General features: G+C 46.1%; 2 protein-coding genes and 1 long non-coding RNA gene across 3 annotated transcripts in view; 2 read left to right on the top strand and 1 right to left on the bottom strand.

Annotated features, from left to right (window-relative positions):
* LOC118731457 (adhesion G protein-coupled receptor E2-like) overlaps positions 1 to 27,690 on the top strand; it is a 348,765-nt gene that overhangs the window by 299,025 nt on the left and 22,050 nt on the right. The window lies entirely within an intron of this gene.
* Positions 23 to 7,993, top strand: LOC123653329 (adhesion G protein-coupled receptor E2-like). The gene is made up of 4 exons (XM_045589297.1): positions 23 to 108; positions 898 to 1,066; positions 1,151 to 1,261; positions 7,538 to 7,993. Exons 1-4 carry the CDS (start codon positions 38 to 40, stop codon positions 7,562 to 7,564), a joined length of 378 nt encoding a protein of 125 aa, XP_045445253.1. The 5' UTR covers positions 23 to 37; the 3' UTR covers positions 7,565 to 7,993.
* On the bottom strand, positions 9,943 to 26,204 carry LOC123653331. Its single transcript, XR_006743065.1, has 3 exons — positions 26,050 to 26,204; positions 23,413 to 23,416; positions 9,943 to 10,020 (listed from the first exon to the last, which is right to left on the bottom strand). It is a non-coding gene; the product is annotated as an uncharacterized LOC123653331 (long non-coding RNA).

Raw genomic sequence — 27,690 nt, 5'->3', positions numbered from 1 at the left:
TTTGGGTTTCCTGAAGGTCAATCTAGCTTTCTTTTTGATGACCCTCTGGATTTTGAAAAGCAAACTCTCTTCGCTCAACAGTGATGTGTCCACCCTCAAGAATACAAGGTAAAATGGAGACGAGGGTGACAACCTCACAGACATGTGTGGTCCCAAGGGCATATCCATGAGGTACAGCAGCTCTCACGTCCCTTCTCTTAGTCTTCTGAGGAAACCCAGAGTAAAGAGATGCAGCTGTCCTCCAATGGCAGCCAGCTTGGACTCAGTGGTGGGCTGCTGACTTTCCAGCCCCAATGTTCTGTCTCTAATCCCATTTTGTAACTCCCTCAACCACTGAAAGGATTGACATTGGTTGATAAACATTCTTAGGACTTTTATCAGCAGTGCTACAACAAAAGTACAGAGAACCTGTGTGCCCTTAGAAAAATCTGATTCCTCCCACAACCCCTCTACACTTCCATACCCAGTGTCCTTTCTACATTTTGCATGTCATTATTCTGTTGTGTTAGCCATTGGAACAGCCTGGGACCCTTATGAAAATAGAAATCTTGCCTCTGATGCTTTTAATACCCAGGCCCAGCACTGCCTAATGCGCAGTACAGACTCAGTAATGTTGGTTGAATAAAATTAGGCATCACCAGGGAGCATTACAGAATTTTTTTTTGAAACTTATGTTATAAAGTGTCACTACTCAGTTCAATCAAAATGTCATTCTGGACCCAAGTAGCACTTCTATTGTGGAGAGTCATTGACAGTCAAGGTCAAAGCTGAACACAACTCTGTCTGTGAACTCATCACCCATTGGAGAAGACAGGAGCATTCATTGAGTGGAGATGAGAATGGCCTTGATTCTGTTGCTCTGAGTGCACCATGGACCTCTCTTCTCCTCCTACCCAGGATGCTGACATTTAAAGCGATAGCTCAGCTCTGCATCTTGGGCTGCACGTGGTGTCTGGGAATCCTGCAGGTGGGTCCAGCTGCTCACGCCATGGCCTATCTCTTCACCATCATCAACAGCCTGCAGGGCGTCTTCATCTTCCTGGTGTACTGTCTCCTCAGCCAGCAGGTACCACTGTCCACCTCCCGCCCATGACTCTTTCCATTCTTACCGCTCTCAGAGAGCTGACTCAGAACATGCTTTGCCTTGCAGGTCCGCCAACAGTACAGAAAATGGTGGGAAGGGGTCAGGAAAACCAAAGCAGAGTCTGAGCAATACACCTTCTCCAGCCGAGCCATCTCGGATGCCCCCAAGCACAGTGAGGTAAGGTCATGCATTGCTCCCAGAGCATTTTACTAATTGATAGAGTACGTCATGCCCAACTCACTGACGACCTGGGTTTACAGCAGGTGATGCCCTAGGATGGCTCCCACTGAATTTACCCTTTGATTCCTTAACCATTAACAATGGTCTCAGTGAGAATATACATATTCATATATATATGTGGCTCTTACTCGTGAGAAAATGTGTTCATCTTGACTTTAACACATTAGTACCTTTTTTTAAAAAAATAATAAAAGTATCCTTAGTTGTATTATATTTAAAATATATAATATCATTTTAGGCTTATAAATATGGACCTTGTACATTAAACCATAAAGATATGTACATATTTCTCCTTTCTCTGATTGATATTTATTTTGAAGTATTATATGTCTTAAATTTCATTTTCTTTTTTTTTAATTCTTTGTTTAGTATTACAGGAGTCTTCCTTAACCTCTCCCTCAACATCCCCTCAGCCAAGCATCAGCCCTCATGCTCCTCCTGTCCATGTCTATTGGTTTTACTCATATAAATGCACACAAGACCTTTGGTTGATCTTTTACCCCACTGCCCCCGCCTTCCCTCATAGGTTGTTCAATGTTTTTTTGTCTCGGATTCTATTTTTGTTCAGCAGTTTAAGTTCCTCATTATATTCCACAAATGAGTGAGATCATGTGATACTTATCTTTCTCTGACTGGTTTATTTCACTTAGCATAATGCTCTCTAGTTCCATCCATGCTGTTGCAAATGATAAGAATTCCTTCTTTTACAGCAGCATAGATGTCCTTTGTGCAGATGTACCAGTTTTCTAATCCACTCATCTGCTGAAGGGCACTTAGGCTGTTTCCAAATCTCTGCTGTGGTAAATTGTGCTGCTATGAACATAGGAGTGCATATATCCTTTCTGATTGCTGTTTCTGTTTTCTTGGGATATAGTCCTAGAAGTGGTATTTCTGAGTCAAATGGCAGTTCCATTTTTTTATTTTTTTGAGGAAACACCATACAGTTCTTCACAGTGGTTGCACCAGTCTGCATTTCCACCATCAGTACACATGTGTTCCTTTTTCTCCGCATCCTTTCCAGCACTTGTCATTTGTTGATTTGTTGATGATAGCCATTCTGACAGTGTGAGATAGTACCTCATTGTTGTTTTGATTTGCATCTCTAGGATGACTAGTGACTTTGAGCATCTATACTAATAAAAGAGTAATATGCAAATTGGTCACAACACCCTCACAGTAACAACGGAAAACAGGCTGACAGTGACCAGGCTGGCAGGGGGGCAGTGAGGGGCAATCAGACCAGCAGGGGTGGCAGTGAGGGGTGACCGGGCCACCAGGGGGCAGTTGGAGACAACCAAGACATCAGGGTGGACTGTAAGGGGCAACAAGGCCAGCAGGGGGGGTGCAGTTAGGGGCAATCAGGCAGACAGGCAGCTGAGCAGTTAGAAGCCAGTGGTTCCAAATTATGAGAAGGATGTCCAACTGCTGGTTTCACCCAATCCTTAGCATAGGGTAAAAACTGGCATTCAGTCATCCCCTGAGGGGTCCTTGATTGGGGAAGGTGCAGGCTGGGCTGAGGGGACCCCCTCCCCCATGTAGAAATTGTGTGCACTGGGCCTCTAGTGTTCTCTTATGTCTCTGGGCTTTCTGAATGTCCTCTTTTGAAAAGTGTCTATTTAGGTACTTTGCCAATTTTTTATTGGACTGTTTATCTTCCTTTTGTTAAGGTGTATGAGTTCCCTGTAATTTTGGAGATTAAAACCTTTATCAGAAATAACATTGGCAAATATGTTCTCCCATGCAGTGGGCTTTCTTGTTGTTTTTCTGTGCAGAAGCTTTTCATTTTGATGTAGTCCCATTTGTTTATTTTCTCTTTACTTTCCATTGCCCTTAGAGCTGTATCAGTAAAGACATTGCTATGACAAATGTCTGCTATTTTGCTGCCTATGGCTTCTTCTAAGATATTTATGATTTCCCATCTTACATTTATTTATCCATTTTCACTTTATTTCTGTGTATGGTGTAAGTTGGTGGTCTAGTTTCATTTTTTTTGCAAGTATCTGTCCAGTTTTCCCAACATGCCATTTATTGAAGAGACTGTCTTGTTTCCATTGTATGCTCTTGCCTCCTTTATCAAATATTAATTGAGCATAATGGCTTGTGTCAATATCTGGGTTCTCTTTTTTGTCCACTGGTCTATATGTCAGTTCTTGTACCACTACCAGACAGTTTTGAGAACAGTGGCTTTGTAATATAGTTTGATATCTGGTATTGTGATCCCTCCAATATTGTTCTTCTTTCTCAAGATTGCTTCAGCTATTCGGGGTCTTTTTTTATTCCAGGTGAATTTTGGGAGAATTTGTTCTATGTCTTTGACGTATGTCATTGGTATTTTAATGGGGATTGCATCCTACCTAATAAAAGAGTAATATGCAAATTAACCATCACTCTGCTACACCCACAAGCCATGCCCACCAGCCATGTCCACCAGCCAAACAGAGCAAGTATGCAAATAAAACCAACTAAGATGGCTACAGCCACAGAGAGCCACTGGGAGGCTTGGGTTTCTCAGGCAATGGAAGAGACCAAGCTTTCTGCCTGCCCTTGCCAGCCTAGGCCTCCACTCACGGCTACAAAGTTTCAATTATAGAAGGTAAACAAATCCAAACAGAAATGACAGCAGCCACGAAGCTGACAGAAGGCTTGGCTCTGCTCCAGGCTACAAAGTTTCAATTGTAGAAGGTAAATAAATTCCACCTACCAGGGCCTCCACTTGGGTCACCAGGGGCCGTGGCTGGCCTGCAAACCACCACAGGCCCCTCGTTCAGGCTGCCCCACGCCCTAAGGGAACCCTCACCCTGATCCAAGACACCCTTCAAGTCAAACCAGCTGGCCCCCACCCGTGCACTAGGCCTCTATCCTATCTAATAAAAGAGTAATATGCAGATTGACCATCACTCCAATACACAATAGCTGCCCCCATGTGGTGAAAAATCCTGCCCCCATGTGGACACAAGATGGACACCATAAGATGGCCAGAAGGGGAGAGCAGTTGGGTGGCACCAGACCTGCAAGGGAGGGCAGTTGAGAAGGACCTACCAGGATCGGGCCTAAATGGGCAGTCGGACATCCTTCAAGGGGTCACAGATTGGAGAGGGTGCAGGCTGGGCTGAGGGACACCTCCCCTCCCTCCGGGTCCACTGCATGAATTTCCTGCACCAGTCTCTAGTTAAATTTATGAATTGCTTTGGGTAGTATGGACATTGTAATGATGTTATTTCTACTCATCCATGAATGTGGTATATTCTTCCATTTATGATGTCTTTCTCTATCTTTTTTTTTTTTTTTTTTTTTTTTTTTTTAGCATACTGGATATTTTCTGAGTATATCTTAATTTTTTTTGTTGCAATGGTAAATGAGATTACTTTTTTAAAAATATATTTTATTGGTAGTTTACAGAGAGTAAGGGAGAGGACTAGAGAGTTAGAAACATCAATCAGCTGCCTCCTTCACACCTCCTACTGGGGATGTGCCTGCAACCAAGGTACATGCCCTTGACCGGAATTGAACCTGGGACATTTTTGTCTGCAAGCCAACACTCTATCCACCGAGCCAAACCAGTTAGGGCAAGAGATTACTTTTTTTGATTTCTCTTTCTGTGAGTTCATTATTGGTGTATAGAAAACCATAGACTTCTGGGTGTTAATTTTGTACCCTGATACACTGTCAAATTCACTTATTAATTCCAGTAGTTTTTTCATGGAGTCTTTGGAGTTTTCTATGTACAATATTATGTCATCTGTGAATAAGAACCATTTCACTTCCTCTTTTCCAATTGGTTGTCTTTATTTCTCCTTCTTGTGTGATTGCAATGGCTAGTACTTCCAATACTATGTCAAACAGGAGTGGTGAGCGTGGGCATCCCTGTCTTGTTCCTTTTCTTAGGGGAAATTGGTTTAGTTTTTTTCCCATTGAGTGGGTTTGTCATATATGGCTTTTATTATGTTAAGGTATGATCCTTCTATTCCTGTCTTGCTGAGAGTTTTTATCAAAAAAGGGTGTTGGATTTTGTCAAATGCTTTTTCTGCATCAATGGATATGATTATATGATTTTTATCTCTAAGTTTGTTTATGTGGTGTGTCACATTTATTGATTTGAGGATATTGTATCATCCTTGCATCCCCGGAATTAATCCGGTCATGGGGTATGATCCTTCTAATGTAATGCTGTATTTGATTTGCTAGAATTTGTTGAAGTTTTGGAGTCTATGTTCATGAGGGATATTAGCCTGCTATTCTCTTTATTTGTATTGTCTTTATCTAGTTTTGGTATTAGGGTAATGAGCTTGGAATTGTTCCTTCCTCTTAAATACTTTTGGAATAGTTTGAGGAAAATAGGTTTTATTTCCTCTCTGAATGTTTAATAAAACTCCCCTGTGAAGCAATCTGGTCTGGGGATTTTGTTTGTGGGAAGTTTTTGATTACTGCTTAAATTTCTTCCATAGTTATTGGCCTATTCATATTTTTTTATTCCTCCTAGTTGAGTTCTGTAGGTTCTTATTTTTATAGGAGCATGTCCATTTTTTCTAGGTTGACCAGTTTATTGGAGTAAAATAGCTCATGGTATTTTTTTAATATATTTTATTGATTTTTTACAGAGAGGAAGAGAGAGGGATAGAGAGTTAGAAACATCGATGAGAGAGAAACATCGATCAGCTGCCTCTTGCACACCCCCTACTGGAGCTGTGCCCACAACCAAGGTACACGCCCTTGATCGGAATCGAACCTGGGACCTTTTGGTCCACAGGCCGATGCTCTATTCACTGAGCCAAACTGGGTTTTGGTGCTCATGGTATTTTTTTATGATTCTTCATATTTCTGTGGGGTCTGTTGTTATTTCACCTTTTTTGTTTCTGATTTTGTTTATTTGTGCTCTCTCTCTTTGCTTCTTAGTGAGGCTGACTAGAGAATCATCAATCTTGTTTATCTTTGTGCCCAGATGGCTCGGTCTCCATCAACCCCTCCTGAGCCAGGCTGCCATCTTCATGTCTGAACCACTGCAATACTCTTCTGTCTGGCTACCCCTTCCTACTCTTGTTACCTTCCAATGCCTCTATACACAGAAGTCAGAGGATCCTTTCAAAACACAAATGAAATCATGCTATTCCTGTGTTAAACCTGTTACGTGTACTTTTTGTTGTGTTCAGTTCTGAATAATTTCCTGAAGTACAGTATTTATAAACTTCTTTCTTGTTGAATTTTGGATGGTATTGGTTTAAAAATACAGGCAAGTTTCAAGTGCACAACTAAATAAAACATCATCTGCACACTGCATCTTGTGCTCACTGCCCAAAGCAAAGTCTCTTTACATCCATGTATTGCTACTTTGCCCAACTCCACCTCTCCCCAGCTACCTTTCCCTCTGCTATCACCATATTTTTGTCCATATTTATATGTCATATGTATATATTTTGCTTAATCCCATCACCTTTTTCCACCCAGCTCCCTAAAACCCCTCCCACCTGACAGCTGCCAACCTGTTATATGTATCTATGCTTCTGTTTCTATTTTGCTAAATTATTTTGTTGATTAGATTACACATATAAGTGAGATCATATGGTATTTGTCTTCTTATTTTACTTTTCAAAAGCATAGTCATCTTCTGAGGTCCTGAGAATTAGAATTTCAACATATGAAATTTGAGGGGATATAACTCAGCCAATAATAATGCTTAACATGGATGAACCTCTAAAACATGCTAAGTAAAGAATTCAGACACAATGGTTATATATTAGACAATTCTATTTATATGAAATATCCAGCATAGATAAGTCTGTGGAGACAGGCAGTAGGTTAGTGGTTGCCGGGATTGGAAGAGGGTCATGGGAAATGACTACCTAACGAGCATGGATTCTTCTTTGAGGTGATGAAAATGTTTTGGAACTAGATAGAAGGCTGAATGCATATCACAAATGTACTAAATGCCACTAAATTGTACACCTTAAAATGCTTTAATGTATGCCATGTGAATTTCATATATAAGTCTATAAATTTTATATTTAGTGAAAGTATGTGTGTTTATGTGTACACAAAAAGATAAATCAATGTGGCAAAAGAATAACTGGTAAAGGTACATGGATGTTCCTCAAACTGCCATAGGTCTGAAATTTTATAAGTAAAAAATTTAGATAAACTAAGAAAAGACTTGATATTTTAATTATAATTTATTTATTTTTAGCCATTCCCATCATTTTAGTTTTATCTCTTTCCCAGGTAAAAGGTGATGGATTAACAGAATAAAAGAAGAAATCAAGTCAATTTTAAGAAAACTAAAAGTGGGTGACTAAAGAAAAAGGTGAAATCTTGGGCTTTTCATCCTTTTCTCTCTGACTTATTTCACTTAACATAGTACTCTCCTGAATGATGTTGTTGCACATGTCAATATTTAATCTTTTTGATGATTGAGTAGTATTCCATTGTATATATGTACCACATTTTTGATCCATCTGTCAATGGACACATAGGTTGTTTACGTACCTTGGCTATAAGAAATGGTGTTACAATGAACATAAGTGTATATATATTTTTGAATTGGATTTTTTATATTCCTCAGATACTCAGAAGAAAAATTGCTGAATTGTGTCAAATTACATATTATGTTAACATTATGACATATAATGTTATTTATCAATGCTACCTCAATATTAGATAATTAAATAAATAAATAAATAAATAAGAAAAATATGGGTATATTCCTCCCTGGTTAAATTTTCCCCAGTAGAATGCAGTTTTCTTGTGATAATGCTTAAACTTCCTATATCTCTCAATATAAATATTTTCTGGCTCATGATTACACAGAAAAATGTTATACCTTGAGCTAAATACATGATTTCAAGTAAAACAATGTATAGAAAAAGTGGCCCAAAAGAAAACAAAGGTAAGTGTGTGTCTCAGATGTTGTTGGTGCTAAGAGAGATCATCATAACATCACACTCAATGTCAGTCATTCCTTATTATTGTGTGCTTCTCCTGAACTGGTTTCCTCAGGACCTTCTACATTTTGCCAAAAGCAAAGGTTCTTTTCTACAATTAGTCAGTCCTCCAAAAATTGAGGAAATAAAAAGAAAATCTTGGAAATATAAGCAATGGAGTAGAAATATGACTTCTTACCAAACAACGATTAACAACTATGTTCATTTAGAAATCAATAGGAAGCAATGTTTTAAATATTTTATATCCTAACATGATATTTTATTACTGACATAAATTTTTAATTGGTTTTGGCTATATTTCAGGAAATTGATGAAGATATATAATACAATCCTTTCCATTTAAAATAATGGACTATAGAGTCAAAATAAACAGTTTTGTGTGCATCTGCTTTTTAGGAATAACTGCCATTAAGCAGTAAGTACCTGAATTAAGAAAATGTTCATGTTCATAGCATATGGAAAAGGCAAAAAATATGAAGGTGTACGCAAAAAATTAATAATTGAGGCACACATCTAGAGTATTAACAGTTACTTTGCCATTTTTTTCTCTTAGCCTGTTCTGAAAACAACATGAATCAGTTACAAATAAGTTTAACCGTGACTTGTTCTCTCTGTCCATCCATCCATCCATCCATCCATACCCATCCATCATCTTTGAAGCAAGTCAACATATGGGGTGTTGAGAATAACCACTGCCCACTTCTCCTTATCTTAATTTTTCTTTCCAAATTTCTGCCTGCTCCAGCCCTTCCTGTGTGATACACATTGTTTTGTCCATGTGCCTTGGCTACCAGTTACACAAAAATGAATATAGCAGGTTCCTTGCCATCAAGGCGCTCATAGTCCATGGCAGTGTTTCTCAAAATGTGGTGAATGAACTGGTATTGGCCCTTGAGGAAAAAAGAAGCTTGGGATAGACTGTAAATCAACAACATCACTAAGCTTTAGTTCAACAGACATGTATTCCATAACAAGATTTTATCATCAAAGGAAGCAGTGTGTTGTGTAACTTTCTCATGCAAGCACCTGCTCTCCATTCAGACTGTCACCGCTGCTCTGAGTACTGGTCTAGAGTCTTCTTGCAAAGTAGATTTCATGGCAAATGTCAAAAGCAATGGATAAGGCCTACCTGTATGGTTCTGTTGATGTTGAGGAGAGAGACAATGGCTTTGGTCTCAGAGACATTGTGAAAATGCTGCACAGCTGGCTTTGAAGATGGAAGAAGGAGTGTGAGTGAAGGGATGCAGGCTACCAGCAACACTAGCAGGCATTAGGAAGAAACAGAACCACTCCTGAGCCTCTAGAGCCATGGTCCTCAACCTTCCTATTGCTTCGACCCTTTAATACAGTTCCTCATGGCTGAAACTGGTTTGGCTCAGTGGATAGAGTGTCAGCCTGCAGACTGGAAGGTCCCGGGTTCGATTCCAGTCAAGGACATATACCTTGGTTGCGGGCACATCCCCAGTAGCAGGTGTGCAAGAGGCAGCTGATTGATGATTCTCTCTCATCGATGTTTCTAACTCTATCCTTCTCTCTTCCTCTCTGTAAAAAAATCAATAAAATACATTAAAAAAAATACAGTTCCTCATGTTGTGGTGACCGCCAACCATAAAATTATTTTCATTGCTACCTCATAACTGTAATTTTGTTACTGTTATGAATCGTAATGTAAATATCTATGTTTTCCGATGGTCTTAGGTGACCCCTATGAAAGGGTCGTTTGACTTCCCAAAGGGGTCATGACCCACAGGTTGAGAACCGCTGCTCTAGAAAGACCCCAGACTGCATACCTCTCGATATTAGTCAGTGAGATTCATTTCAAACTTCTGACCACCACACTGTACTAATATACGTTTCTTTGTTTTAAACAACTAGCATGGGAATACTTACAGCAGCCATAGGACTCTAATAGAGACATTTATTCAATAACATTTGTCTAAGGCACATGTGTCAAACACAAGGCCCATGGGCCAAATCTGTCCCGCCAGGCCTTGCAATGTGGCCCGCACCGCGCTGTCATCACTGCACTCCGCTGCGTTTCCATCACAATGACAGTTTATGACTGTTCAGTAAACCATTCGGCCCGGGATTTAGGCTGGATTTTAGATTTTGGCCCCTTCTCTGATTGAGTTCGACACCCCTAGTCTAAGGAAACTGAGTTTAAGCCTCTTCATTCATTGGTCCATTGGGTATGAGAATTTTATGTTAACGACACACATGAAGTAGAAAATAAATTTTAACCAGATATTCAGCTGGTATAGTGAAGGCCTCACAGCATAAATGAAAACAGACTGTGCTGCCTCTGTGCCATTAAGAGTTAGGGTACAATGAGTGACCTCTATTTCTCCATCTACATAACTATAGTGACTTGTTTCTCAACACCCTATATCTTTGCCTAGAAGTTGGCCAGTCCTCAATTCATATTCCACAAGAACATGACAGACTTTCTCATTAAAAGTAGAGAACGCATGACCACTGGGGGAAAGGCTGAGGGTGGGATAGGAATTCCTACTAATTGTTAAAATAAAGAAAATAAATGGCAACCAATCCAAGAATATATGCATCCTTTCCAATAATAAAATAATTCAAAGTAACACTATTTAGTATTCCTCTTTAGGCTTATTAAATATTTTCTTATATAAATCCCCAGCATGAGAAAAGATACTGCAATAAATGTCTCAGGAACTGCTCTGCCATCTACCTCCACTGGTCAGAAATTTTATCAAAAAACATGCTCAAATATACAACATCATTGAAATTTAATGCAAGCACTTTCTGTCCACTGCACTGTTCATCCCACCTAATATCCAATTACCTCCTCCCTGGAAAACAAATCTCTGATACATTTTCATTTTACTGCAATCACTTTATGCATCTTCCTCATCCTACAGTGTCAGTCAATTGTATATGCGTACCCATCACTTAATTGTCAACTTGTAGTGCAGAATCAATCAAACACATCTTTCTTAATGAGCTCAATTAATTACATATTGTTAACTAGGAGTGCAGACAGAATGATCTCTTGTCTCTGGGCTAGGCTGTTGGTGCTCTCAGGTGACTCAGGTAAAAGCTGACAGATTCCATCCTCTCTGACCCTCTCCTGATGTACCTACTGGTCTCCCAGACTCATGGGGTCTTGAGAGGAAGGTCTCCGTGTGGAAGTCTGAATTGCTCCCTGGATGGTTGATGATGGAGACTGAAGCTCTGCCCCATACAAGACATCAGGAAGGAGTGGAGCATCAGTTCCTGAGCCAGCTTTGGAATCAAAAGCAACAGCCATGCCCTGCCTGCCAGTGCTGTATAGGCTGTGGACTGCACAGGGGGGATATTTACAGCTTATCAGGCACATTTCCCTCATGTTTTTCCAATATGTAAGCACATGATTTCACTCTGGGCCTCTGGAAAAACAAAAGAAATTTTTCCTAATGATTCTCTGGTCCCAAAAGGCCACGGTGGAAGTCGTTAATTCAGTTCTTATGACTCCTTGTCTTAACCTCACATGCTTTCTATTACCCTATCCAGTGGTCGGCAAACCGCGGCTCATGAGGCACATTCAGCTCTTTGGCCCCTTGAGTGTGGCTCTTCCACAAAATACCACGTGAAAGCACTCACATACAGTGAGATTGAAGTTTCGTGTCCCAAGGGCAGAAGTTGGTTTCCGGCCTGGGCGAGTCTATTTTGAAGAAGTGGCATAAGAACACTCAAGGGGCCAAAGAGCCGCAAGTGGCTCACGAGTCGCAGTTTGCTGACCGCTGCTAGAGTAGTGGCCTGAGCCTCCCTCTGTGGGGAAATCCTGGGGAGATGGAGGGAGCCCTGACTAATCACAGCACACCCACCGTGCCTTGGACTTCCAGTTCTATGCTGGATAAGAGCGGTGAAAGTGGACATGATGTTTTGTTCCTGGTTTTAAGTGAAACGCTTTTAGTTTTTGCTAATTTAGCATGATGTTGGCTGTAGATTTGTCATAAGCAACCTTTATTTTATTGAAGAATGTTCCCTATATTTCCATGTTGCTGAGAGTCTTTATAAAAAATGGCTACTGGATTTTGTTGGATGCTTTGTCTGTGTCTATTTATACGATCATGTGATTTTTATGCTTCATATTTTTATGTAATGTATCATGTCTATTAATTTGTAACTATTGTACCAGCCTTGCATTCCTGGAATAAATCCCAAATGGTCATGGTGTATTTTCCTTTTACTGTATTGTTGAATCCTATTTGCTAACATTTAGTTGAGAATTTCAACATCCATAGTCATCAGGAATAGTGACCTATAACTTTTTTTATTTGTGGTGTGTTTATCTGGTTTTAAAATTAGGATAATCCTGGCCTCATAAAAAGAGTATGAAGGTCTTCCTCTTCTTGAAATTTTTGGAATAGTTTGAGGAGGATAGGTTTTAGTTCTTTTTGAATGTTTAGTAAAACTTGCCTATAAATCCATCCAGTCCAGACTTTTATTTGCTGAGAGTTTTGTGATTACTGCTTCAATTTCATCAGTTGTTATAAGCCTCTTCAGATTTTGTGATTCTTCCAGATTGAATTTTGAAAGATTGGATGTTTCCAGAAATTTACCAATTTCATCCAGGTTTTTAGTTGAATGGCATATAGATGTCCACAGTATTTTATTACAACATTTGTGTTTCTGTGATGTTTATTGTTACTTTGCCTCTTTCTTTTATGATTTTATTTATTTGGGTCCTCTGTCTTTGTTTCTGGCTATTGGTTCATCCATCTTGTTTACCGTTTCAAAAAACTAGCTCTAGGTTTTATTGATCTTTTGAATTGTTTTGGGGGTTTTTTAGTCTCTGTGTCATTTATTTCCACTCAGATCTTTATTATTTTCTTCCTTCTGCTTACTCTGAGCCTTTCTTGTTGTCCTCTTTCTATAAATTTCTTTATTGATTAAGGTATCACATATTTGTCCTCAACCCACCATTCCAATCCCCCACCCCTCCCCACTCATGCCCCCACCACCTGATTGTCCTTGACCACTGGTTAGGCTCATATGTATGCACATAAGTGCTTTGGTTGATCTCTCCCTTTTATCCCCACCCTCCCTTTGAGGTCCAACAGTCTGACCCATGGCTCTTTATCTCTGGGTCTGTTCTAGTTCACCAGCCTATGTTGTTCACCATTTCCCCCAGATAAGTGAGATCATGTCCTACTGGAAATATACTTATAAGAATCAAAAAAGAGATAAGCTATAATCGTTATGCAGAAAGGCATATGAATCAGTCTGTTGTGAGTTTCTTTCTGGGCCAACAGTTCTTTTGAGACCCAATTTCAATGTCAAATAGTTCCTTATGTGCACATGTCAGCAATGATATTTCAGTTCTGGATGGTGAACAAATGGCGTTAATGCAGGTCCACAACCTGCAGTGATACACAACTGCTGACTGCTATTATGGTAAGGTCTCATCAGCGATTTCCATCTCTGGACTGCTTCTCTTCTGTCTTCATGGTTGGAGTAGTCCTGTCAATTCTTCTCTGTTGCCAGAATCCACATGGTCTCAGAGTTGTTTTCTAAAAATATACAAACATATTCTCAACCAAAAGTTAATAAAGGAATACTTTCTATAAATTTGACTTGGGATCCTTTTTCATTTTTTCCCAAATAATTTTCCTATGGCTTATTTTGACACCATGTGTGTTTTTCATGGATGTCTTGCTATTAGCATTACAATTAATTTTCCAAAGAACAAATTTTCTAGATGTAATTTACCTACACGATATTTTTTCTTACATGATATTCTTCTACTTTCTCCCGTTTTGATTTAAATATTAGGAGGCTTTTGAAATTTTTATAATGTAGTCTTGATAGCTTTTAAATTGTAATTTTTTGCAGCATAGTATGACTGCTTTAGTTTCATTTTCTGTTGTGAGTTTTTATACTGAGATGAACTATCAATAAAAATTTTAGTTAACGGGGAGGATCCAAGATGGCTGCTCGGGTAGACACCTAACCGCAGCAGCACACAACAATTTCAATGGAATACAACTAAAATGTAGAGTGGACATCGCCCAGAGCTACAGGTAGTCGACTGACTGAAAATTCTATAACAAGAAGGAAAGAGAAAACCAGAAGGAAAATCAGAGAAGCTGAAAAAAAAGCCTAAGGTATGGAGACATGCTGCGCGCTCGCACCCACGCGTGCGCGTGCGGAGAGGTCACAGCCGGAGAGGAGGAGAGGGCTGGGTGCTGCCTGGCGTTTCCTAGCAGGAAGGAAATAAAACCCTCAGCCTGGGCTGAACCCCCGAACCGGCAGCGCTGAGCTCCAGTTATGGGCCAGACCCTGGGGACCCAGGCTCCGGTGGGGGAGATGGGGCTGTGAGGCAGAATCCCAAGCGAGCAGCGAAAAGCAGGGCCCCCTGAGTCGCGCGCACATGGCACGCAGAGGACAGAATGTAGACTCTGATGCTGGATTACCCTAGCCAGAAGGAACAGGGCCTCCGGCAGCGCTAAGCCTCAGTCCGGACTGCTCTGAACCCCAGTCCTGGACCAGACCCTGGGGACCCAGGCTTGGGCAGGGGGAGACGGGGCTGTGAGGCGGAATCCCAGGGGAGTGGCGAAAAGCGAAGCCCCCAGAGTCGCGCGCACTGCGCGCAGAGGACAGTCTGTTGACTCTGATCCTAGACTCCCCTAGCGGGAAGGAGAAAAAAAAAAAAAAGCTCCAGACTGGAGGAATGCGACAGGGAGCAAGTGCCCCTGCCGGACACCAGCCAGCTAGGCGCCAGCACGGAGCCAGGCGACGGGGCCCCCAGGGGGGAGGTGCCCCTGAGCCTTCGACCTCTGAGCGCGGGCAACGGAGCCAAGGCTGGGGGCTGCTTCCTGGGTGGCGCCGACCCCGGCAACAGGCTGAAGCAGGGCAGGAGCCCGCGGAGAACAAAGGGGTGCCACAGGCCAACCTGCTGAGCTCTGAGGACAAGGAGGAAGAAACCAAAGTTCTCAATGTGAAGAAATCAAGTGAGAGCAAAAGATAGTAAAATTACTTAAGAAAGAATACAAAGAAGATCTTGAAAAATCAAAGACTAAGTCAGAACTCAACTCACCAGCCAACATTGCAACATAAATGCGTTTTTGTTTGTTTTTTTTTTAAAAAAAAAAAAAAAAAAGGACAGAATGTTGGAACAGCAGCGGCCAGGCCTAGAGTGCCCAGGCAGAAAGCAGTGGCAACCGGGCCCGGAGCAGCAACGGCCAGGCCCCAGAGCAGCAGCAGCCAGAACCAGAGCAACAAAAGCCAGCACTGGAGCAGCCAGCCCTGGGGCAGTGGCAGCCAGCCCTGAAGCGGAGGCAGCCAAGCCCAGGGTGGCCAGTCCAGAAACACCCAGACCCGGAGTGGCCGGGCCCGGAGCAGCTGGGTTGGGAGCAGCCAGGCCCAGAACAGCAGTAGCCAAGCCCGGAGCCTCCAGGCTGGGAGCGGCCAGACTCGGAGCGGCCAGGCCAGGGGCAGCCGGGCCCAGAGCAGCCGGGTCTGGTGCGGCCAGGCCCGGAGCAGCAGCTGCCAGGCTGGGAGCAGCCAGGCCCGGAGCAGCGGCTGCCAGGCTGGGAGCGGCCAGGCCCGGAGCAGCCGGGTCTGGTTCGGCCAGGCTCAGAGCAGCGGCTGCCAGGCTGTGAGCGGCCAGGCCAGGAGCAGCAGCTGCCAGGCCCGGAGCGGCCAGGCCCGGAGCAGCAGCTGCCAGGCTGGGAGCGGCCAGGCCAGGAGCAGCTGGGTCGGGTGCAACCAGGCCCGGAGCAGCGGCTGCCAGGCTGGGAGCGGCCAGGCCAGGAGCAGGGTGTGGGTTGTGCTGCGGCACCTTCCCTCTGGCTTCCCAGCAATGCAGCTGCACAAGTAGGCTCCCCCTCTCTGAGTCTTCTCCTGTACTATCGCCTCTCTCCCCATCACAATACTTCAGAGAGGCTACACTTCAACTGGTGTTTCCTGCGGAATGCTCTGCAGTTAGCCACAAGTCTGGGCCAGAGCTTAGAGCAAGCTAATAGAGCTACTCTGCAGCCATCTTGGAATCCTCAAGAGGTGACATTTGAACAAAGACCAGAAAGAGGGAAGGCAAGCAATGTGTGGATGTCTGAGGGAGGAAGGGCAGAGTAAGCAGAGGGAACATGCAAAGGCTCTGAGGTGGGAACATGCCTGAAGTGTTGAGGAACAGTGAGGAGGCCTAGTGGCTGGAACAGAGTATGTGAGGACAGCAGAAGATAATGAGGGTATGGAGGGGAAAGGGCAGAGTGCTTGGGGCCATGTGAGAGGCTTTTGCTGTGAATCAGGTGGGAGAAATGGATGGTGCTTGAGCAGAGCAGGAATGGTCCCTGACACGTGTGCTCACGGGAACCCTCCAGTTGCTATGGAGCGTGAGGGTGGAAGTGGGGGACAGAAAGTGATGATGGGGCTGTATGCAGGAAGTCACTCAGAGTCTACATTCCTATTCTAGTGCAGCAGAGAACATCAGGATTCCCAGCTCTGCCTGTACTCATGTAATTCCGCATAATCCCACCCAACTCTAGCGTGTTTCCCCACCTGTAAAATGGCTCATGGTCCTTCCTACTTCATGTCTGGTGTGGAAAGGTCTGTGGAAAGTTCTCTGCTAGCTGCCATGGAGGATCCCAATGCCCCAGGTACTCAACAGAGGCTATCAGAAATGAGGGGTACAGTAAAGAATCCACACAGGGCTGACAGCTCCAGTCTGAGTGCTAAATAGTTTTTAATTCAACTCTAACTTTATTGTGTGCTGCATACAATGTTACCCCATTATCTCTCAGCCTTATCTTCTATTTCTCCCCCCTACACACACACACACACACACACACACACACACACACACACAGCTTCAGTAATACAGGCCTCTTTGCTCTTCCACACCATGCACTCCCTTGCCTCAGTGCCTTTGCACCGGCTAACCCTCTGCCTGGAACATTATTCCCCAGATGTCTTCATAGCTCTTGCCTCCTCACTTTCTTCAGGACTTTCCTCAAATGTCACTTTCTCGGGTAAGCCTCCCCACCACCCAACCCCCTTTTGTTTTTGGTAAACCTGCCCCCACCAGCATCCCCTCCCCCTTCATTAACCTGCTTAATGTTCCCATTCCTGGCATTCTCCACAACATTCTCATGTATCATGTTCATGATCTCCCATGGGGTGGAGGTTTTGCTCTGGCTTTTTCACACAGGCACCCCCCGGGGCCTAGAACAATGCCTGGGATGCAGCATTCATTGAGTGAATATGTGACTCTCAGATCTGTAAAAGGAGGAGGGTAATGCCTACTTCAGCTCAGATATTGGCAAGATGAACTAAGGAGCAACATGTGGGGCACAAAGGAGAGGCTGTGAGAGCAAAGATGCCCAGGGTGGGGGTGGGGGTGGGAGACAGTGCCATCACACTCTCGGGATTTTTTAAAACTGGGATGAGATACACGATGATGTGAAATTTACCATTTGAAAGTGAACAATCCAGTGGCATTCATCGCATTTACATGCTAGATGAGCTCCTCCTCTATCAGAACTTCATTCCTTTTTGTGGCTGAATACTATTCCATTGTGTGGATGGATCGCATTTTGTTCACCCATTCATGTGCCAATGGGCCCTGGTTTGTTTCCATCTTTTGGAGATTGGGAATCTCGCTACAATGAACATGGGTGTAAACGTATTTGTTGGAGTCCTTACTCTCAGTTATTTTAGGTACTAACCTAAGAGTTGAGTTACTGGGTCATGGGGGAACTCTGTTTAACTTTTTAAGGACGTGAAAAAATGTTGTATACAACTGGTGAAGGGAGACCCCAATCTGATAGCATGCTGGGGATGTTTTTACTCTTACTGAAGCTCCTGGCTCTCAGAATACGTCACTTCTTTCTGAGACAGGTCATGACCATCAGCACCATTGCCCAAGACCCCAAAAACCTGTGATAGAGGGAGTGGTACAGCTGGGGAAATTGAGGCACAAAGAGAGGTTGACTTGGGCATTTAGCCTAAACCCTCTTTCTTCCTTCCCTACCCACCCCGCCCACATTCGGGAACTCCCTTGCAGGGTCCCTGGAAGGCAGGAGCCCTTTGTCACTGGGCACTCCCAAGAGCCCCTGCAGAATGGGGAAGAGGCTCTGAGCTTCAATAAAGCAACCAAAAAAGCACCGACTGTTATCAGCTCCGTACTACATAGCTTCCTGTTGGCCGCTGGCAGTTCCTCCACTGCCCACCACCTCTCCCCTCCCCCCTAGCTCATCCCCTTCCCTATTGGGGCCACCCCAGCCTGGGAACCTCTTCCATCTCTTCTTCCTCTAACCACTTCTCATTAGAGACTTAAAACATTTTAAAAGTTCAAAGAAAAGTTTTACAGCATCTCAGGTTCACAAAACCAATTTTCCATGACCAGCCCTAGCCAGTTTGGCTCAGTGGATAGAGTATCATCCTATGGCCTGAAGGGTCCCGGGTCCAATTTCAGTCAAGGGCACATTCCCAGGTTGCAGGTTCTGTCCCCAATGTGGGGCATGCAAGGGGCAGCCGATCAAAGATGCTCTCTCATCATTGATGTTTCTATCTCTCTTTCCCTCTCCCTTCCTCTCTGAAATCAATAAAAAACATTTTTTAAGAAAAATATATATGTAAAACAATTTCCCATGACCAGCTTTAGTTTACTTTATTTTGTTATTGTTAAACCTATAAGGATCCCTCCCCCACCCCATTTCTTTCAGCCTCCCACCAAGAACTGGAACATGACCCTGCTCTTTCCCTCCACCAGCTCAAATTTTTTTCCTGTTCTCTCATTCATTTTGGTTGTTTATTTGTTCTCTTGCACATCTGTGTGCCAAAACCTTGTTTCACATTCTCTGTGTCTGAACTTTATGACAACAGTGGCTTTTGTATGGGTCTCTGAGGACTTCTTTTTGCTCAAGACTCCACTACAACCAAGTCATTAGGTCATATATTTTAAATATATTTCAATTTATTTGTCAATTGTACCTCAGTAAACCTGATAAACTAAGATGCTACTACAAAATTCACCAAGCAAATTAAGATGTTTGTACATCACTCAGTGATTAGAATTGAGAAAGGAGTATGTTGTTAAGACTCAGCCATTGGGGGAGAACACTGCCGGCACAGTAGCCATGCCATCTTGAAGAACAGAACTGCTTGAGACTAGGATCTTAGCGTTGCCACCACCCAATCTGGTTTCAGATGCAAACCGGGACCCTACAGCCACTGGGGTCCCAGCTGCAGACCCAGGGACACCAAGACTCCAGGCATCCCGGCCTCGGGTTTCTGTGAGTCACCGAGCCCATCCCCCTCCCCACCTGCCCTCTGCAGCTGCATAGGAACTGCTAGGCCCGCTCCAATCCACACAAGCAGGCCTCCTGCCCACACAGGGCAGCTGTGCTACCCAATTTGAACCTGGGTGCGCAGACAAGGAGTGTTTGTTCCCCACAGCGCGCACTCCCGTGACCTGACCCCACGCCCACACAGGGTGACTACGCTACCAAAACTCGAGTCTGGGCCCACGGACACAGAGAATCCGTTTCCCATAGTGCGCCTTCCAGCAACCAGACCTCAGGCCCACACGAGGCTGCTGTGCCACCTGACTTTGATTCTGGATGAGGGCACATGGAAGTCTCTCTCCCACAGCGCAGGGTTCAACCTCCCACTGACACAGCATGGCTGTGCCACCCTCAGGCAAACCAGGGAGCCTCATTCTCCATATGAGACACAGCACTGAGCACCAGTGACTTGACTGTTTCTCACTGCCTGCGCACAGGATCCCTGATTTTGGCACATACACACTAAGAGTCGGTGATTCAAATTCTTCGTGCATGTGCACACAGGGACCCTGGGCCTGGAAACGCATAAAATGTTAGTGAAGCATAGTAACCTCCATCTTGTGTAAAAACTGCTGTTTGACATTTTAACCCTGCTATTTTGGCTTCTGTAAACATTTGCTTGCTTAAATAATGGGAGAAAATAAGACTACTCCCATTCCAGAGAGGCCATAACCTATGCTCAGACAGAGTTGTCAGTGCTGGCACCAGGCCAGGCCTTGAGATATGGTCTCATGGCCCCATCCCAGCATGCAAGCCTTCTTTCTCAGAAGGTCCAGAAGTCTCGTTCCAAATTTGGAAGACAAAGAGCTGATAAAAAGTATAAATAAGGAGGAGTTCCATCATGTAGGGGCCCAGAAATTGACAGAGATATTCTACTCTGAGCCCACTAGCGCTAGCATAATAAAAAAATTAAAAACCTCCAAATTAATTTGGCTTATTAAGGAGACTCCTGTTTTAGTTCACTGATTTACATTATAACATTTGAAGGTTCAAATCCCCAGAGTCCTCTCTCTCTTCTTCTTGTGCTCCCTCTTGCTCTGTGACCCAAAATCAACCCTGTGTTCCCCTGCTCGCCTCCATAGCCATGTGACCTTAAGCAATCACATGGCCCAGAGCTGGCCCTGCTGAAGACAAGATTGGACTTCTTCCATGGCGAGATGGACAGAGATGGGACCTTGGAGGGGAACCCGCTTAAGTTTACATCATCAATAAAGCTTCCCACAAAATCCCATCTTCCCCTGCAGCTTCAGCAAATCTTTTCCTTGAAGCACCCCAAGAACTCCACTTCCACTGATAACAATGGGACAGCCTGAAATAAAAACGTTTAAACTAAAATCTAGTCATGGAAGGTAGTCAAGTCTTAGACGTGTATCTTCCCTTGAAAAAGGCCAAGCTTTACCTTCACTGAGCTTGTCTGTTGTCTTTTTGCATCTACATAACATACCTTTGCAATGTCAGGGTAACTTCCTTTTATCCAGTCCCTCAGAGCACAATCTCCCACCTGGACAAGAGACCACAGAACCCCTCACTGTTATTGTTATCATGTGGATTGTGAACTCTTAAGGCTCCTATACCCTCCTGCATAAAGGAGTCTGCGTCTGTTCCTTTCACTTTTTATCCAACCCCAGAGATGTCTGCGCCTGCCTCCCTAGTCTACCACCAGTGCATTTCTTGTGCCTCTCCCTTTGATTTTAATGTATAAAATACAGTGCAAAACTGACATTCTTGGGAGAATTTCCTCATTCAATTGGGATTTTGCTTGTAGGTTATTGCTATCAGTTTGGCTCAAATAAACTCATAAAAATTCTCTACAGGTTTGAATGTTTCTTGGGCTGACAGAGGGGAACAGAGTGTGGGGACAGGAGCCAGGGCACCCACGTGGGAGTCGATGGGGCTAGCCCAGGGTGGGGGCCGATGAGGAGAAGTGGGGGGATTTGGGATCTAGTAGTAGTCAGAGACATCCTGCTTGCTGACGGGCCCGGTGATAGTGGTGGTGGCAGCATGTTCCTCTTCAGGCTTCCCCCGAGCTTGCAGCAAACATCTCAGTACATTTCCAGTGTGTTAGCCCAGTGCTTCCCTGCCCTGCTGGTGAGGCCAGTGGCAGGCATTGTATTCCCATTCCCATCAGGAAGACTGAGTTCCACACGGGTTAGGGCTCAAGGCACATCCCAGGGGAGGAGAAGGCAAAACAATAGATGATTCTGTGGATGGTGTGGAGACACCGCCCTGGGCAGTGGCTTCTCCACCCCCACTCACAGCTGTATAAGGGCCAGGAGGCCACAGAACGATGCAGAGCTGCCCAGCCTGGCAACACGGAACCACCCTGCCCAGACCATGGGAGGCCCCCACCTCAGCGCCTGTCACATCCTACAGGGTAAGAACTTGGGGCCCTAAGGGAGGGGTAGGGGAGCTCCTGGTAGCACCCCTTTGGTGCCTCCATTTCCCAGTCTCCCCACACCCCCCCTCCCACCAAGGAGAAATAGGCACCACTGGCAACTCTGGGGCCTGACCTGGAGGAACCCACATGGTTAAGCGGGAGCCGGGGCACAAGGGAGAGCAGCTGGCAGTGCCTGGGTACCCCCACACCTGGCAGGAACCCCCCGGGTGCTCTGAGGGTCTGTTCCCTGAAAGGGCAGGGCGGGGCAAGGATGAGCTCCGGACTGCGCCCCGCAGGGCGGAGTTATCCCTAGCCCTCACCCAACCAATCAGGGTTAGCCAAGGCAGTGACATCACCACCGACTGGAGTAAAATCCCTGGTTGGGAGAAGTTCGCTCTCTCTTCCGCCATGCTGCCGGCGTGGGTGGGAGGGACCCATGCTAGCATGGAGAAGGCTCTTTTGTTTATTGCATCGGACACGGCTCCCTGGTGGTCCTTGGGGATCACGAAGTCTGGGCATAACATTCCTCACCCCCAAAGGGATCTCCAAGCTCCTTCCACTTTGGAAGCTGCTCCCTAAGAGGGAAAACTGGAGCCGGGGGAAGAGAGGGGCCGAATGAGTGCTGTGACCCCCTCAGGAAGTCACTCTTAGCAGAGGGCAGAGAGGGGGCTAGGGAGCTAAGGGGGGACCCTTCCATAATGGGGTGACCCCAACACATCTCCCATCGTGTGGCAGGGGAAGCCCGGAAACCCCCTCTTTTGCTCCCCCAGACCCAGCGGGGACTCAGCTGTGCGTTAGGGCTTTGCCGCTGTAGGTTGAGCCTGAGCTCTGCTGTGACTTCCCCCTGGCCGCCCTTCCCGCCCCACCCAGGGTGGCTCTAACGGTTATCAGGTTATCGGGGCAGCCCGTTGCCGGGGCAACCGGGCAACAAAGAGAGTGAAGAAATGACACTTGGGGTGCCACTCGGAACTTCCCCAGGCCACAGGGATGGGGCTCCCTGTGCGGGCCCAGGGTACCAGGCCTGAGCTATTTGTTTGTTTGTTTGCTTGCTTGCTTGCTTGCTTGCTTGCTTGTTTTTTATCAAGGTGAGGTGTAATTTACATAGCATGTAATTCACCTGTTGCATGATTATAATTAGATGATTTTTAGTAAACTTTCCCAGTCTGTGTGGAGCCCACCTTAAGGGGGCGATGTGTCAGGGAGCCAAGTCACAGAGCCCCTGATCCTCACTTTCCAGGTCTGTGAAATGGGACAGAGTAAGACTGGCTTCCGCTTACAGGCTGTGTTAAGGGTTGAGTCCAGGTTCACAGTAAGAATTAAGTGAATATTGCCGAAGCCGGTTTGGTTCAGTGGAAGAGCGTCGGCCTGGGGACTGAGGGGTCCCAGGTTCGATTCCGGTCAAGGGCATGTACATTGGTTGGGGGCGCATCCCCAGCGGGGGGTGTGCAGGAGGCAGCTGGTCGATGTTTCTCTCTCATCGACATTTCTAACCCTCTATCCCTCTCAATTCCTCTCTGTGTAAAATCAATAAAATATATTTTTTAAAAAAGAATTAAGTGAATATTATTATGATTGTTGTTAATATTACTATTATTATTATTTCACTGGAGGGTCTGGGGGATGGGTTGGGGTTCGGGGGTCCTTAGCAGGAGGAGTCAGGAGACAATGCGGGCCCCACCCCTGCCACAGGGACCCAGGCAGGATCTGACTGCCCAGGGCTCAGCTAGGGGAATGCACCCAGATGGGACTGGGGGCAGGCAACCTGCCCCCCTCTCCAGGCTCCTGTTTGGGGGACTTCCTGGGCCTCAGGTGGGCTCTGGCCCAGCACCCTCTGTGGTGGGGCAGGAAAACCCAGCTCAAAAAAAAAAAACCCTCCCCACAGTGCCTGGGGAACTTACCCCTCACTTCCATCTTCCCCAGCCCCCTCTCACCAGATTCTCCATAAGCCTTTCCTGGGCTCTGAGCCTCAGTTTGTCCATCTGCAGAGTGGACATAAACAGAGTGTCTGTCTCCTTGGACGGTTGTGAGCATGGAAGTCATTGGGGCTTTGGGAGCTGGGGACGAATCAGCCCAGGGCCCGCCCGGCCAGGGAAGGTCATTTTGTGTCTGTCCTAAAAGAGGAAGTGTGTTTCCACCAAAGAGAGAACTAACCAAACCCTGTGGCCAGAGAGGAGAGAGACAGGAAGTCCAGCCTCAGTTTACCTTATCTGTGCAGGCCTCAGAGAGGGTATGGGGGTCTTTGCCCTCTGCTGGCCTGAGGGGTACCAAGATTGGACAATGGAACTGAGTGCTCAGGAGACCCTCCAGTCTGCACCCGGCATAGCTTCCCAAGTTGTGCTCACACTGACAGACCCCAAATCCCCCTGGGAGCCCCTCCATGGGGGGCTGGGAGCCCTGAGTTATCGCTTCATTTGGCCCAGGAGGTGACTCACTCCTGCCCTGTCTCCCTGCCCCCCATCCCTCCACCCACTGCCCCCCATCTGGCCTCCCTGGATTATCTGGGTCTGGACTGCCTCCCCAGCATCTCTAGATCAGCAGGGACTGGATGGATCCCTCAAGCCCTCCCCCAGCCCACCTGCTGCCCAGGTGCCTTCCCTCCCTGCCCCTCTCCCTCTCTCCCCTACTTCCCTCCCTCCCTTCCCCTTCTGTTTCTCTATCTGGCTTTCAATCTCTCTATCTCTCTGTGTCTCTCAGTCTAATCTCTGACTCTGTGTCTCTCCCTTTCTAGGAGTTCCCTATTTCTCTGTCCATCTCTCTAGATCACTGTCTTCTTAACTCTGCCTCTCTGCTTATCTCTCCATTTCTGTGTTCTCTCTCTCTCTCTCTCTCTCTCTCTCTCTCTCTCTCTCTCTCTCTCTCTCTCTCTCTCTCTCTCTCTCCTCTTTATTTTCTCTCCATCTGTCTCCTTGTCTCTCTCTGTGATGTATGGATCCTCATATCTAGACCCCCTGCTGACTTAAGGAGAACCCCAGGACACGCCCTGGGATGGGGTGCCCCTGAGATGCAGGAAGAGCAGGATTGGGGGGCCTGTGCAGTTCCACCCCTAACCTGAGCCCCAGCATCTTCCTGTGTGCAGGGAGCCAGGGGGGGAAATGTCACCACGGGGTCCGGAGCTGGTCCTGTGGCTGACAGGTGTGGGTGCAGTGTGCTTGCACCTGTGTCCCTGAGGAGGGGTGTGGCCGGAGCACCTTAGCTTTGGGAGATCTGAGAGGACAGCTGGCCCAACCCCTTCATTTTTACATAAAGAAATGATGGCAGCAAGCACTCTGACACACCAGGCAGTGCTTGTGTGCTTGACTCTCACACTCTAGGGAAAGGGCCCCCTCCTCATCCCCATTCTACAGAAGGGGAAACTGAGGCACTGACCAGGGTCTGGGAGTAGAGCCAAGGCCACCTGGCTCCAGTATGTCTCCTGAACTGCTGCCCACAGGTCAGCAGAAGCCAAGACCCCTGCCAGGCTCGGCCCCTCCCCATCCCTCAGTGCCTGGAGCCCCCTCAGGCGATGGGAGCGGACCCTCTGGCCAGGGGCACTGGAGGCCAGGGAGGTGCCACCGGCCACTCTCGCCTTGAGAATGGACAGAGCCCGAGCCTGGAGGGGAGAGCAGCCCCTTCCCTCAGATGTGTCCCCCTCAGGCCTCCCTCCCTGTTCTGTGTCCCCCTGACCCCCATCTCTCTGTTCCAGGGCTGTGTGTCTTGCTGATTCTGTTGGAAGATGGACCCCAGAGCGCCAGGGGTGAGTCTGCTGGGAGTAACTCTGTCCACAGCCAGAGTCCCATCCCCCACCTGCACCTCTCAGCCCAGGCAGGGAGAGGCCTGCTGCAGGGGAAGCTCAGGGTTGCCCCTCAAAACACCCCTCCCAGCCTCTGGCTCAGCCTCATCTTCTGACCATAATCTCCGTCCCACAGCCTCTGCGTGTCCCCTGAAGTGCCCTCCAGACTCCTCATGTGTTGGTGGCACTGCCTGTCACTGTAACCCAGGATTCCAATCTCCATCTGGAAAGACTGAAGTCAGTCAGGGAGAGACTTGTGAAGGTACAGAGGCTTGGGTGGTGGAGGGCTACATGGAGACAGAATGGTGGTTGGTGGCCTCAGCTTTTGTGCTCAGACCATCATGAAGGACAGAGAAAAGAGAAAGAAAAAGACATGAAGGTGGAAAATGAGAAGTGAATGAACATGGCTTCGTACAGAGGGAGAAGCTGGGTCTCTAGGAGCCTGGAACCTGTGCCTCAGTTTACCCTTCCAGGCCTGGGGAGGGGGATGCAGAGCTTCCACCCACCCACCACTTCAGCTCTTGCTCCTGGATCCAAATCCAGGGGACAGGCAGAAAGCTGAGCAGAGCTGAGCCGATTGGGTGGGTTTCAGGAGTGGCTTGCTCAGGCCACAGCAGTGTTGTCTGAGTCTAATTATTTCCCAAAAGACACTGACTGAGCTTCAGGCTGCATGCTGGGCATGGGACCAGGCTCTCTGCCCTGAGGGCACTCATGGCTTTGGGAAGTGACCCTTTACCCTATTTTATTCCAGACATTGACGAATGTAAACAACCCTTAAAAGTAACCTGTGGAAGCGCCGCAGACTGCCATAACACAAAGGGGAGCTACTTCTGCATTTGCAGCCCCGGATACAGGCTTCTTTCTGGGGGAGTAAAGTTCCATAATGCGAGTGAGAACACGTGCCAAGGTAAGAATGACCTGCACCTTCCGGCTCCCCGTCCATGAGGTTTGGAGTCCCCAGAGCCATTCCTGCAGCACACAGGGTGCCGGGCCCTGGTCCAAGGTGCAGCCCCAGGTCTGAGTGGGGACAAGTGTGCCTGTGCCTGTCCCACTAGCACAGAGAGGCAGGTGGCCTTTGAGCCAGGACCCAAGTCCTGGTACAGCTACCTGACAGCTGGGCATGCAGCACCAGCCAGGACACTTCTTCAGAAATCACTGGTAATGTTCAAGATATGATAGTATTATTGTGGTTTTGTGTTTAAAAAAGCAACAACACCTGATTTTTACAAATAAACACAAAAGTAGCTGTATGACCTTGGACACGTAATTCACCGTCTGTGCCTCAGTTTGCCCATCTGTAAAAGGGAGTGACAATGCTGGGAAAGTATATGTGATCATAGAGCACAACACAGTGGTGGCTGTTGGGTTTTTAGACTACACTCATTCTTTCTCTTTACTTTTTATCTTTACTGTTGAAAGTATTACATAAGTGCCCTTTTTCCGCCATTGACCTCTTCCAGCCCGCCATCCTTCCCACCTCCCCTCGCCCTCCAGGTCCTCACCACCTCATGGTCTGTGTCCCGGGTTATGTTTATGCATAAGTTCATTCGTTGATCTATTTCCACCCACCTCCTCTGCCTTCCTTCTGAGGTTCAACAGTCTGAACCATGCTTCTATGTCTCCAGGTCTATTTTTGTTCATTTTTGTCTGAGATTTTTGTTCCTATAGTTCCTTCTAGGACTTTTACGGTTTCACATCTTGCATTTAAGTCTTTTATCCATTTTGAGTTTATTCTTGTGTATGGTGTAAGTTGGTGGTCTAGCTTCATTTTTTTGTATGTGCCTGTCCAGTTTTCCCAACACCCTTTATTGAAGAGACCGTCATTGCTCCATTGTATGCTCTTGTAACACAGTGCTCCCTCCTCGCTCAGCTCCCCTCCTCTCACAACCTCCCCTTCCTGCCTGTCTCTTATAAGTCACATCCTCAGCTGGACCTCAGTTGGTAATTCCAGGTGAATGTTCTAATTTAGTTGTATTTCCAGACTGGCCCTG

This window comes from Pipistrellus kuhlii, unplaced genomic scaffold (genome assembly GCF_014108245.1).
Source record: "Pipistrellus kuhlii isolate mPipKuh1 unplaced genomic scaffold, mPipKuh1.p scaffold_m20_p_30, whole genome shotgun sequence".
Taxonomy (NCBI): Eukaryota; Metazoa; Chordata; class Mammalia; order Chiroptera; family Vespertilionidae; genus Pipistrellus; species Pipistrellus kuhlii.
This window is presented reverse-complemented; position numbering and strand designations above follow the sequence as displayed.